Here is a 12,511-nt window from a genome sequence, read left to right as displayed (position 1 = left end):
GAAAACGACAGTCAAAAAGTGATCCGCCATCAACAAAAGCAACTGTATTGCTTTCTGACGGCTGAAGTTCCCGCGTCTCGCGGATTTTCTCAGCTAAATGCGAAAGAAGTATCGTCTTTGAATCCTCATTTCGATTAACCCAGCCTCTGCCAATGATATCTCCCCGAATCCTTTCCATCACGATGTACGTCCACCCGGATCGAATAAAATGCACATAAAACTTTTGGTACCGGGATAGATGTATGCTGCGATATGAACCGCAGTGCTGATGCTTCAGATAAATGAACACGGCGCCCATACTTGACGCATATTCCGTCCGTTAACATGAGAACGTTCCCTTCTCGAGGTCGGATACGCTTGAGGATTTGGATCGCTCCAAGTGTCAAATACCGATGCCAAAAGTTGCTCTTAAATAGCTTGGGTGCAGTACAAGAAGCAGCGGATGGCGAGAACGGAGGCCCTTTTTGACTCGATGACATTATGACTGTGCTCAACAGGAGGGAAACGTTCAAGATAATATTTTGGGGCTGTTTCGTTCCTTGACTGCAAAAGAGACTTAGTATTGGATATTAAGCAATATAGTAAACCGAGGGTGATTGAAAAACGGACAGTATCGGGAAAGAGAGTCTTCGATAGGAAGGAAGTGATAGTTAACAGTGGTTATTGCTAATGACAGGTTGGAAGGTGTCCTTAGTCCCCTTCACGTGATATCACACGAGCCGGGTTCACTCTCGCGCCGGCTAAAGCTGTGTTTAGAGCAGCCTGTGGAGAACTTGGTGGTTGGCTGGTGGCAACTGGACCGCTTTCCGAGCCTTCGATCTAAAAATTGTTAGATGAGACGATGAAAAATGCACCTCGTTGAGAGCTTTGCCACGGACAAGTCATCAGCCCTGTTTAGACGCTGGGAACCAGGGGTGCACCCCAATAAGGATTTCACAATTCCGACAAAATTGCGCATCTTAGGATCAAGCACGAAATCGGAAAGGGCGAGAGTGGCACTGGAGTTTTCAAAAAATGGTGTTTTTTCAAAATCTTTGCTAGGTTTCCTTGAGGCCGTCGATAGAGGGGTGAGGGCCAGGTTAAACAGAAGAAGGCATTGGTTCGGGGGTGGTGCCCGAGAATAATACCGCTATATTCAGTGTCAATGGCCCTGAGGGCAACCTGAAAGCGGCACTTCCAGTGCTTCCAGTCAACTGGCTTGTCCAGCACTGGGATGGAGTCCTCGATCTGTGTGATCTTCTTTATGGCTGGTAGTGGAGAAATAGGTCAATAGAACAATTAGTTTGTGTAGCAAGGCCTTATTGCAGGTGGTATTCGCTGGCGCGCATTGTAGATGCCACGGCTGGGTGTACGCTGGGTGAGAACACCACAGTGAGGTATACGTATGGTGTGAATGCCACGGTGAGCTGCCGGTGATGTCAATAGCTGTAAGAGCTTGTCTTGGAATTAGACGATCCCGAAGGTCTGTGGGGCCACTTGTTTGGAGGAAACAGATGATTGTTCTATATACAAGATCTTTACCTCGGTTCAACACAGCCAATCAAACACTCGGGAATCAAACTATTCGGAATGAACCCGAGACCTTTTTCTCCAAACCCCCGTTGAGGAGGATTAAGGGGCCGCGTCTACTCCGTACCCACTATGAACTGACTACTCCGTACTAACCACTAACTTATCCCAACAAAATATGAATAAAAGAAGAATCAACCTCGGCTTTTACTATATTAGGCTAGAAGCAAAAGATTTGATCCGTCATTCTCGAAACAACCCCTGGCTTCTCAAAGCCCATCGCGACCAGATTCTTCTTAGTGGCATTCACCATCCCTGGTGGCCCACACAGCATTATCTTGGTATCCGGCGAAGGCCCAGGAAGCTTGGCCATCAAAACCTCGCGATCCACATATCCTGATCCATAGATCCAGCCCTCTGGTGCAGAGTCCAGCAAATACCAGAGCTTGAAGTTCTTGGGGTATTGACGTGCGAAACGTTCAAGCTCGTTGCGCAAGAGAATGTCCGACTCGCTACGGTTCGCATAGATCAGACTAACTTCAGTGGTATCGGTATCATTCTCGCAGATTGCCCGGATCAGTTGGTACATGGGTGTGATACCTGTACCGCCGGCCACCATTCCGATTTTACGGCAAAGGCCCTTGGTATAACGCATGGAGCCCTTGGGTCCGCGGAATTCGACCTCGTCGCCCACAGCTAGGCCAGCGAGGTACTTACCGCTGAGGAGACCGTCTGGGTAGCATTTGATAACGAGCTCGATGCGGCCGCGGTCGATGTTGTTGGAGGTAGGGGTGTAAGAGCGAGTGACAATTGTTCCATCAATCTCAGCTCTGATAGCGACATGTTGGCCAATGGGGAGACCCAATACACCTGTCGCGGTGGGCAGGGCGAAGACGAAGCGGAAAACGTTGGTTGCTAATTCGGTCTTTTCGACTAGGGGTAGACGTTGATATTGTTGGGGCTCGAGGAAGCCTCGAGCCAGATGGGGATCAACACGAATGATCTTCTTGGCTTTCATATGGGGGGGATAGCGTATAAATCCAGAGTCGATCTTGGTGAATTTCCCTGCCTGGCGAGCTACCATTACTCCAACGACTGTGGAGATGGCAGAGGCGGCCAGGAAGCCGTTGATGAAGCCCCCATGAGGCAACCTTAGGCTCTTCAATTGAGAAGGGATCAATTGGGAGACAGCTCCCAAGCCATTTGTGAGGTAATTGGTACGGTTGAAGATGTAGAAGACGGGGATCAAGCCACCCAGAGCACAGGCGACGGTTTTGATGGCGAAAGAGGAGCCAGCCTCTTCAGGGGCCTTTTGCGAAACGACACGCACCGCCTTGGGTCGCACAAACTGCTGGGCATCTTTCAACGTCCCCACCAGGAATGGTTGCATGATCTCACGGGCATCTTCTGAGTGGCCAACATCCTCGTAGGCTACTGTGGCATCAGTGCCAGCCACTTCGACGAGAGCCTCTGCACCTCCAGGGTGATCTTGGAGGTATTCTGTGAGATCGAAGACTGTTGCAAGGTTAGCTTTGTGGTTCTTCTTTTGTTTTCTGCTTGTTAGTCATACCTTGTCCATGGATCACCATCCAAGTGTCACCCTTGGTGTTATGTCTTGCAACATCCTTCAATGTATACTCTGGCAACACAGTCTCGACCTTCCACTCGGCCTTCAGCTCTTTTGTTTCTGGGATAGACATTATGTTTAGAAGAAAACGTTGACTTTATAAAAATAAAAATAAAAAGGACGGCGTGTTGAATTTAATAGAATAGAGAGATATCTGATATTAAATATATGAATATATGTACATAAAACAAAAACCCACAACAGCCAACCTACAAGCAACTAAGGATTCATAATACCGCAAGGTACGGAGTACACTTACGGTTTTACCTCGGCATCGAAGCAAAAAAAGAAGAAGAACAAGAACAACAACAAGAACAAGAAGAAGCTAAAATTGACTAAATTGGCCGTGGGGCCGATATCTGAGAGCCGGCACATCTGGACCGATGCCGAAATGCCACATACGGTGTGAGTCCGATAGAACGTCTTCCCGATTTTGCCGTGCAGTTGTACTTTTTTGGGGGGCTTGATTGTTATACACAAATCAAATTGTTCCGATACAAGGGCAACTGGGGGTCTTGACGATCTTATCCTGTTAGAGAGAGATTAGTTTTTTTATATAGTGGAACCCGAGTCCAAAACATCGAAAGTACCGAGGCAAAAAGATATACTATGCATACTCAGTACTATTGCTAACTTATGAGCAATTACGCACTTTGTACTTGGATAATGAAGGAAGTGGAGTGGAATATGCAGTTTCAAATGGCTCATACCATTATTGTTTTACTATACAATAATTGTACTTGGTCCTGTTATAAATATACAGCGGGCCCTTCAACATAGAGGAAAAAGAAGAAAAAATAATAAAAGAAAAAGGAACCATCAGAGTTCTCTTACAAAATGGTTGCTAAACAATTCTATTTGCTGGGTGAAGCTATCACCTCAGCTCGAACCATTGATATCGAGTCCACAGTCGACTATTCAGGACTTCAGCTTTTACTTGCTGGTCAATTTGCCATTGTTGAGCCGAATGGTAAGTTGTTGATATATGTACTCTGTGGATAGTTACTCACATAGTTCATCAGGAATTGGCTTCCAGTCAGAGAATGCAACATTTTCCACTACCTCGGAGGTTCTCGCCAATGAAGACCCCATCGCTATCTCGATAGACGGAAAGGCAGTACGGGAAATCCCCGGTCCCAAGGGATTGCCATTTGTGGGAAACTTCTTCGAGGTCTACCCTGATCACCTTGGAAACCACCAGCGTCTGTTTGATCAATATGGTCCTATCATTCAAACCACCAATATGGGTCGGACAGTGTATCAAACGAATGACCCCGAGCTATCGGCCATTGTCTTCGCCGAGTCTGACTTTTTTACCAAGCGCATCAGCGAGGGCCATCCCCTGCACCCAATTAAGAACCAAGAGGCCGGTGTGTTCTTGGGTGACACCGACACCCCCGAATGGCGCGCAGCACATAAGTTCCTGCCTCCTGCGTTTGGACCCAAAGCCGTACGCCACTATGCATCCACAATGCAAGAGACCGTCGAGGATTCATTCAGTGTCTTCGATGAGCTAGACGAGCGTGGTGAGGCTTGGAATGTGTACCAGTACATGCTCAAGCTTGGTGCACAGGCCGTAGGTAAACTGGTTCTTGGTATGGATTTCAAGCACTTCTCTGCCATTGATGCGCCGCCTCATGAACTTGTTTACCGGATCGCCGAGTCATTGGAGTTGAACAAGAAGGTGACTGCTCGCGGTGATTGGTATGCCAAATTGCCCTTTGGTGACCCAAAGCGTTTGCGGGATGCTCGCTACCGTATTATCGAGATGGTTAATGAATCCATTGAGAATGCTTCTCGTGGTGGTGTTGAAGACCTTCCCCTGCAGGATGCCGCCTTGCAGGCCTCTAATATGATTGGTAAGTGGACCAGTTCTAGTTCAAATCCAGATTGGGATTTAAACAAGAAAGCTTGAGCTAACCCATCATTAGACTATATCATTCGTGCCACCGATAACAAAGGCGAGAAGCTACCCAAGACAAGTTTGATGCAGGCATTAGTAGTAGCCACCGGAGCCGGATTCACCACCACTAGCTCATTGCTATCATGGCTTCTATACTCGATGGTCAACTATCCCGGTATGCAGGAGAGACTCCTTCAAGAGCTCATTGACAACGACATCACTGCCGACACCCCTCTAACCGCCGACCTTACCGACCGCCTCACCTTCCTCGATAAATTTATCAAAGAGACCCAACGTCGACACAACCCCTCCTACCAGCCCGCCCGCACAGCCAAGGTTGACATGATCCTACCAGGTGGATACAAGCTCCCGGAAGACTCAATCGTCATTCCAGCCCTTCATCATGTCCACAACAACCCGGCAGTATGGAGTAACCCAGCACGATTTGACCCGGATCGTTGGGACACGGCAGAAGTCAAGAATCGACACAAGAACGCGTATATGCCTTTCGCTGCTGGTCCGCGTATGTGCATTGGGTTCAACTTCGCATTACAAGAGGTCAAGGTTTTCTTGCCCAAATTGTTGTTCCGGTATAAATTCACCAAGGAGAATGATGGACCTGTCGATTATGATCCTATGTTTCAATTGATCCGTCCGACTAATTTCTATGTGCGGGCGGAGAGACGCGTGAAGTGGCCTCCTAAAACTGAATTTGTTGAAGAGAGAGCACAATTGTGAGAAGAAAAGGAGAAGAAGAAGAAGAAGAAAAAGAAGAAGAAGAAGATTCCTTGTGTATATAACTTAATTGAAGCAAAAGAGAGAGTGAAGAAAAAAAATGTGTTCAGCCTTAAGACGATGTATTCAGCCTTACGATGATCCGAAAAGTACCTAGGCAACAAAGCTTAGCAAAGAACCCCCCGAGCTCGGAAGTGCGTTACTTTTTCAACTTTTCTCCGTTCCAACTCCCCAAACATGTCAGAACAATCACGACCGGCACGTTATATTGGCCATGTTCTTGAAGAACTGGGTTTAATTACCATGTGGCAGTCCTCATTGGACGTGAAGCTTCTCTGCGCCCAGCGCTTCGTGCGACTTTTCGCATATGGGGGGTCGACCCTGATTCTAGCTTCTTACCTGTCGGCCATGGGGATTTCTGACGATCGCATCGGTTTATTCATGACTCTGACATTGGTCGGAGACGTGGTAATCAGCTTCTTCCTAACTCTGTTTGCTGATAGGATGGGCCGCAAAGCGGTGTTATCGCTCGGATCTATCATGATGGCCGGTAGCGGAGTGATTTTCGCCTTTTTTGAAAATTACTGGGTTTTGTTGGCTGCGGCTGTCTTTGGTGTTATTAGTCCCAGGTATGTTTGAGAGCGATGCTGTTTTTTGCCATGATCTTATCTGATTCTTTCTAGTGGAAATGAGATCGGTCCATTCCGCGCCGTGGAAGAATCCACTCTCGCTCACCTCACCTCGCATGAATTGTTAAGTGATGTCTTTGCCTGGTATTCCTTGATTGGAACTGCTGGCTCGGCTCTGGGTATGCTAGTTTGCGGGTGGATCATCAACTCCTTGGAGTCAATTCACGGATGGCCGTTCATTCCTGCGTGTCGCATCATTTTCTTCGTCTATGCTGGCGTCGGCGTCGTCAAACTTCTCTTCACATTGGGTCTGAGCAGCAAGGTGGAGGTTCAGGAGGAGCAGGAGCAGCAGCAGGAGCAGAGCTCGGAAACTCGGCCACTGCTGGCAGACCCCACTGCACAGGAGGGCGAGCCCGCTCCGACGAAGAAGAGCATATTCCCATCGATCGAGAAGGATCTGTGGTCGCTCGTTATTCGTCTCTTCATCTTGTTCGGTGTGGATTCATTTGCCTCCGGATTGGCCTCTCTGTGAGTATTTCCTAACGCTTGACGTTTAAAAACATACTAATTCCTTCTAGGTCCTGGATGACATACTTCTTTAAGGGCAAGTTCAACCTACCGGAGGGTCAACTCGGCACTATCTTCTTTACCACCAACCTGATCTCTGCAGCATCTATGTTGATCGCCTCGTCTCTCGCCAAGCGCATTGGCAACGTTAAGGTAAAAATATTCCGCTCATGTAATTACAACATCTAATTCTCAATATAGACTATGGTGTTCACACACTTGCCCTCGGCCATCTGCCTGGCACTGATCTCAGTCCCATCTACCCTTCCCTTGGCACTCACGTTTTTGGTCTTGCGCGCTTGTTCTCAGAACATGGATGTGGCACCTCGATCCGCATTCCTCGCCGCCGCTCTACCGGCTGACAAGCGCACTGCTATTATGGGAGCGGTCAACGTTGTTAAGACTACCTCTCAGAGCATGGGACCTTTACTTACCGGTATCTTGTCTCGCAATGGCCATTTCGGTGTCTCTTTCATTATTGCTGGATGCTTGAAGGTGGTGTATGATCTCGGCATGCTCTTCAGCTTCGCTGGCAACGAGGCTGCCCGTCGCAAGCAAACAGCACAAGAAGTGGACGAAGAGACAAGTTAGATTGCTTGGCTTAGTCACCCTAGGTCTTTTTGCAACGACGATATATTGAATCTCAATAGCATACACTAGAATTTTAATAATATCGTTACCCAAATTTTAATTATCTTGAGCCAGTTTAGAGTATAACAATAGAGGTTACAAAAACACTGGTTTGATTGAAAGACTATTCCAAGACTATTAAAGCTAAACAATTTTTCCAGAATGCCCTCAGAGTCTTCCTCATACAGGCATAAAAAACAGTACACGCAGTCATGTTCGTCAAAAGACAGCATCCCCTTCAGTGGATCCAGCACTACTTGATATCCTCGAAAGCAGAATCTCTATCCAGGCAGTGGAGCCACAACCAGCATTGTGATTCGGGATCCGAAGGCGCTATCCAGAGCCAGCGGTGTACTTCGAAGTGTTGGTGCCCTGAGGATACTCTCAGGCGCAGGATCGGTGGGCAAGTCGAGGGGTCACCCCACACTGATTCAGTGACATGCCGATATGCTTCGTGTCTACACCGTATTCCACCACCCGGCACCGTCCTTGGGGAAAAAGAAAGGAGAGTTGGGGAGGGATAGGCAGGAAGTATTTACACCCGTGGGTGGTTTAATCGGGAAGAGTCTTTTTCTTTATTCTGTCGATACTCTCATTCTATTGGTTGGTTCCCCGTTGATCCTCGCATGCTATTGGTCTATTTGCTCCATTGTTCTCTATGTTCTACATACATAATGATCTCTCCCTATCGATACCTTCATTCTATTGGTCCATTCCCCTATTGTTCTATTCCTATGGCTCTATTCCTGCAGGGCTACTGGCCTAGAGATTCTGTTTATGTGTTTTTCTACATATTGTACTGTTATCATATTTTGCTAAAATCTCCAATACATTTGAGAGATTTTCCTAGGATTCTCGAAAGTGTTCAGGTATTGAACTCCATCCATCCATATGTATGTATATATGTATTTATAAAAAGAGTTGTATTTAGCAGGCAATTTGTGGAACCCCATTAACTTAGGCAGAAACTTTTTGTCCTAAGGTGTTTATGGTGTATGTCTGATGGTTTCAAAAAGATTCAGGCTTCACGTCGCCGGTTTTTCACCCATGGCGTTTTCAGCCCTGAAGCCCATCCCAGAGCATGAAGCTATCATTTTGATCGCCGAGTCGGACGCCATGACTCTGAACCTTGCTAAACTGAAACTGAACCAATTATTCTTCTTGTCCTCGGTATGGAGATGTTCTCATCCGGACTGTACCGCATACCCTTACTCGAAAGGCGCGATCTTCTGTCGTCTAGTGCAGAGGCCACTGTGGATACTGATCCTCATTCTGTACGGTTGCTCGCTCTGATCGTCAAGTTGACATTCTGAACGTGTCTAATTGACTCAAACCCAGCGGTGTTCTCAATCTCCTTACAGTCGCATGGCAATGTCTCCTCTACTTACTCGTGAACGATATCGAATTATTTGTTTTCCCCGGTGAACGTCCCTCCATGTTCTCTAACTGGTCAACCCACTTCGTGACACCCGTCCGCTGCCACTCTCATAACGACTACTGGCGCCGTATTCCACTACAATCGGCACTGGCCGCAGGATGTATCAGTGTGGAGGCTGATGTCTGGTCATGGGGTGATGAGCTTCTTGTTGGTCATTCCCGCTACACGGTGTTGCCAGGAACATTGCACAGTCTCTACCTTGATCCATTGTTGAAGATACTCGACGACCACAATGCACCTTCGCGGACGTGGCCTAGAGTCAAAACCCATGGGATAGCTGGAGTCTTTGCCAACGACCCGATGCAGACTCTGACGCTGTTAGTCGATTTCAAAACTGACGGGGATCAAATTTGGCCTCTTCTTACTGAACGGTTGCAATCATTTCGGGACAAGGGCTATCTCACTTACTTCAATGGCACTGATATCATCTATCGCCCCGTTACGGTCGTTGCTAATGGAGACGCACCTTTTAATCTGATTACAAAGAGCTCGACCTATCGTGATATCTTCTACGATGCACCTTTGGACAACTTGACGCTTCCTGCTTCTCCCATGGGCCCCACATACAACCCATCCAACAGTTACTATGCATCGGCAGACTTCCGCAAGTCAATCGGGACTCTCCCTCTCAGTCGCCTGTCGGATGATCAACTATCTACCCTTCGAAGACAGGTGCGTGCAGCCCACGACCTCGGTCTGAAGGTGCGATACTGGGGTAACCCCACATGGCCAGTGGGGCTGCGAAATTATGTTTGGAATATGCTTGTGCAAGAAGGCGTGGATGTGATCAATACGGATGATCTGCGGGGTACAGCGAGACAAGATTGGACATCTCACCACTGGTGGAAGTGGTAGTTAGTTGTTCTCTTTACAGCATACACTATGAATCAAAGCGATTATAAATCTCTTCCTGGTATATTTCTTGATCTTATATTCGTAGTAATTTTCAGTAATTGGAGATCAAAAGAACATTTCAAAGAACCATCATAAATTCAGGGTTACGGTCATCATTAGATCCTGCGTATTGATCATACTTACCATTCTTCTTATCGCGATTGATCTTGGCACAATAGAGCACATTGAGAAGAATCCTGTCTTATCAGTAAAGCCGTCGAGCAAAAGAATGTAGTATACTTACATGAACCAAGCGAACACCAACAATCCCAGGATAATGGTGTGTCCACGATGGAACAGTGGTCCATCTCGAGTTGGGTAATTGAAGGCTGAGAGAATGTCAATATTTGATCAAAGTATATAATGATGGCGACATACTCGCTACAAATCCTCCGGCATTTGCAATTGCCAACTGCATGGCCGATGTGGTGGCACGCTTATAATGCCCCGCCGAATTATTCGACAACCACACCAAGATGCACGGTACGCTGGCATATTGACCAGTTGCCATGAGGAAGGTCATGCCATATTGCACGCGAGGGGAGTTGATGTTAGCGATAACTGCGTAGCCAATGATGGCGATCGGGAGAGTGAAGAGCATCACCACACCTCGAAGGCGGAGGCGATCGGATATAATAGCCACCATAACTAGAAACGAATCAGAGATTTATGAGCCTTCAGAGAGAAACAATCAGGAAGCGGACGAACCTGTAACTACGGCTGCAACAGCATAAGGTATAACAGACCACAGCTGCACCTCATTGGCGTCTTTAGCGAAACCAAGACTTTTGATGATCGTTGGAAGCTATCCTTGTTAAATCGGGTTCATGGAGCAGAGGAATAGGCTTCATACAAACAATCCGAAAGAATACAGTCCGGACAAAATGGCAAAGTATGCCGAGGCCGATAGCCACACCTGTAGATCTAGAACACCTCGGCGGACCTCGGACCATTTAAATGATTCTGCTTCAGGGGTCAAGATACTGTATTTGTTAGCTAACTCGAAGCAAAGAATTCAAAGAAGAAAGCTTACCCTTCCATTGACCTGGGGTTATCAAGCATCAATCTTTCCCGGCCGAATTCCTTTTCTTCAGTAGTTAAGAAAGACGCAGACTCCAGGGTATTTGGGAGGACAAAGAAGCTCAAAACTCCACATATGAATGTCTATAATGATTAGATGAGCCTTGTAAAAAGAATAAAACTATCGCCTACCAAAAGTCCCTCGATAATCAAGATCCAGCGCCATCCTTCGATGCCGCCTCGCGGTCCGATTTCAGCGAGTCCACGAGCGAGAAGACCTAATTTGGTTAGTACCTATCACACTAGCAGATAAAGATTATGTATAATCATGGTCCATGTATGCATACCTCCAAAAGCACCGGACAGGGAAGCAGCTGTATAGAACAAACCAATCCGCAGAGCCAAATCGCCTCGTTGGTAGAATGTAGACAGATAGAGGACCTTATTTTCTTTTCAGCTCCAAATTTTTCAACTAGATCGAACAAACATACCATTCCAGGGAGTAAACCTCCCTCTGCGATACCCAATAAGGCCCGCACGGCTACAAACCCAGCAAAATTTTGAACAAATCCCAAACACATGGTGATAATTCCCCAGACAGCTGTCAGGAATGGCAGCCAAAGTTTCGGGGAAGCCTTTTTGAGGACCAAATTACTTGGCAGTTCGCTTGACAATAAATTAGCTGTGAATTAGTACCAGTTGGGATTTAGACAGATTAGACACACCTGCAAATATAAGTAAGATAGAAGACCGCCAATCCGACATCGTACTGATGATCTGTAATAGACAAATCTTCTTCTAGCCCGATGATCTTCGCATTCCCAACATTCGTTCGATCTAGGAATGAGCAGAGAAAGAGCAAAGCGAGCATAGGGAGGATTCTGTATGTACAAAAAAGAGATTAGCCCCGCGTTCTGTGTGCCTGTCTGTGTATCTCACTTACCGTGTATCCAGTTTGAACAAGATCCTTCGGGTCAATTTCTGCTGATGCGCCTCGTCTCCATGTCGATCGAGGGGAGATGAGTTTGTTTCTTCGATCTCATTTACCTTTGATTTTTGCGAGCCCATGATAAATTAAGTCTTGGCAATGCAGGGGTGCTCTTGTTTTTTTAATCTTTTCTAGGCGATCTCATGTGGAACGTACAGAAGAAAAAAAGAAAACTGGACCTAGGAGAGAAGGAAGAGAGTCAGGGAAAATAAACAAACAAAAATTAAGGTCTTGTAGATTCCTCGGCCACCATTTCTAGACCCGAACACATGAGTAAGTAAAGTAAAAGGTAAGTTACTAACCGTGTTCTCATCAAAAGTAACACCAACAGAGCCCAAGCTTACATATGGACCAAAAAAAAAGCTTCTTCCCCCGCAATTCAGGTGTTGACCCCGGATTTGGTGATGGTAATATTACTGTATTTGTTGTGGGTTTGATGTATTATTACCATAATCTTTCCGGTATCGCTCGGCCTTCACTTTTGATCTCCGACCTCGTTTCGTTTTTCGGCAAACAAAAGCTCCAAATCATTCTTAATGGCAAGATTCCCTTCCTCCAAGGACTCACCAAA

At 46.7% G+C, this 12,511-nt stretch overlaps 5 protein-coding genes across 5 annotated transcripts; 3 read left to right on the top strand and 2 right to left on the bottom strand.

Annotated features, from left to right (window-relative positions):
• Nucleotides 1–1,729: 1,729 nt before the first annotated feature.
• N7529_004394 (putative cytochrome b5 reductase) lies at nucleotides 1,730–3,209 on the bottom strand (the record flags this gene model as incomplete). Its single annotated transcript, XM_057239921.1, has 2 exons — nucleotides 1,730–3,024; nucleotides 3,080–3,209. The coding sequence occupies 2 exons, from the start codon at nucleotides 3,207–3,209 to the stop codon at nucleotides 1,730–1,732; spliced, it is 1,425 nt and encodes a 474-aa protein (XP_057099216.1).
• A 764-nt stretch (nucleotides 3,210–3,973) lies between these two features.
• On the top strand, nucleotides 3,974–5,777 carry N7529_004393 (cytochrome P450; the record flags this gene model as incomplete). The annotated part of the gene is made up of 3 exons (XM_057239920.1): nucleotides 3,974–4,106; nucleotides 4,159–4,995; nucleotides 5,068–5,777. The coding sequence occupies 3 exons, from the start codon at nucleotides 3,974–3,976 to the stop codon at nucleotides 5,775–5,777; spliced, it is 1,680 nt and encodes a 559-aa protein (XP_057099215.1).
• A 234-nt stretch (nucleotides 5,778–6,011) lies between these two features.
• N7529_004392 (putative MFS transporter) lies at nucleotides 6,012–7,561 on the top strand (the record flags this gene model as incomplete). The annotated part of the gene is made up of 4 exons (XM_057239919.1): nucleotides 6,012–6,403; nucleotides 6,458–6,931; nucleotides 6,982–7,123; nucleotides 7,172–7,561. The coding sequence occupies 4 exons, from the start codon at nucleotides 6,012–6,014 to the stop codon at nucleotides 7,559–7,561; spliced, it is 1,398 nt and encodes a 465-aa protein (XP_057099214.1).
• Nucleotides 7,562–8,647: 1,086 nt separating this feature from the next.
• N7529_004391 (phosphatidylinositol-specific phospholipase C/glycerophosphodiester phosphodiesterase family protein) lies at nucleotides 8,648–9,893 on the top strand (the record flags this gene model as incomplete). The annotated part of the gene is made up of 2 exons (XM_057239918.1): nucleotides 8,648–8,874; nucleotides 8,939–9,893. 2 exons carry the CDS (start codon nucleotides 8,648–8,650, stop codon nucleotides 9,891–9,893), a joined length of 1,182 nt encoding a protein of 393 aa, XP_057099213.1.
• Nucleotides 9,894–10,011: 118 nt separating this feature from the next.
• Nucleotides 10,012–12,020, bottom strand: N7529_004390 (uncharacterized protein; the record flags this gene model as incomplete). The annotated part of the gene is made up of 11 exons (XM_057239917.1): nucleotides 10,012–10,129; nucleotides 10,177–10,261; nucleotides 10,311–10,580; nucleotides 10,641–10,737; nucleotides 10,786–10,915; nucleotides 10,966–11,096; nucleotides 11,145–11,230; nucleotides 11,300–11,393; nucleotides 11,444–11,618; nucleotides 11,678–11,833; nucleotides 11,896–12,020. 11 exons carry the CDS (start codon nucleotides 12,018–12,020, stop codon nucleotides 10,012–10,014), a joined length of 1,467 nt encoding a protein of 488 aa, XP_057099212.1.
• Between the last annotated feature and the right edge of the window lie 491 nt (nucleotides 12,021–12,511).

The sequence above is a fragment of the Penicillium soppii genome (genome assembly GCF_028829465.1).
Source record: "Penicillium soppii strain IBT 18220 chromosome Unknown utg000004l, whole genome shotgun sequence".
In the NCBI taxonomy this organism is placed as follows: domain Eukaryota; kingdom Fungi; phylum Ascomycota; class Eurotiomycetes; order Eurotiales; family Aspergillaceae; genus Penicillium; species Penicillium soppii.
The sequence above is the reverse complement of the archived record's forward strand: the minus strand, read 5'-3'. Positions and strand labels throughout refer to the sequence as shown.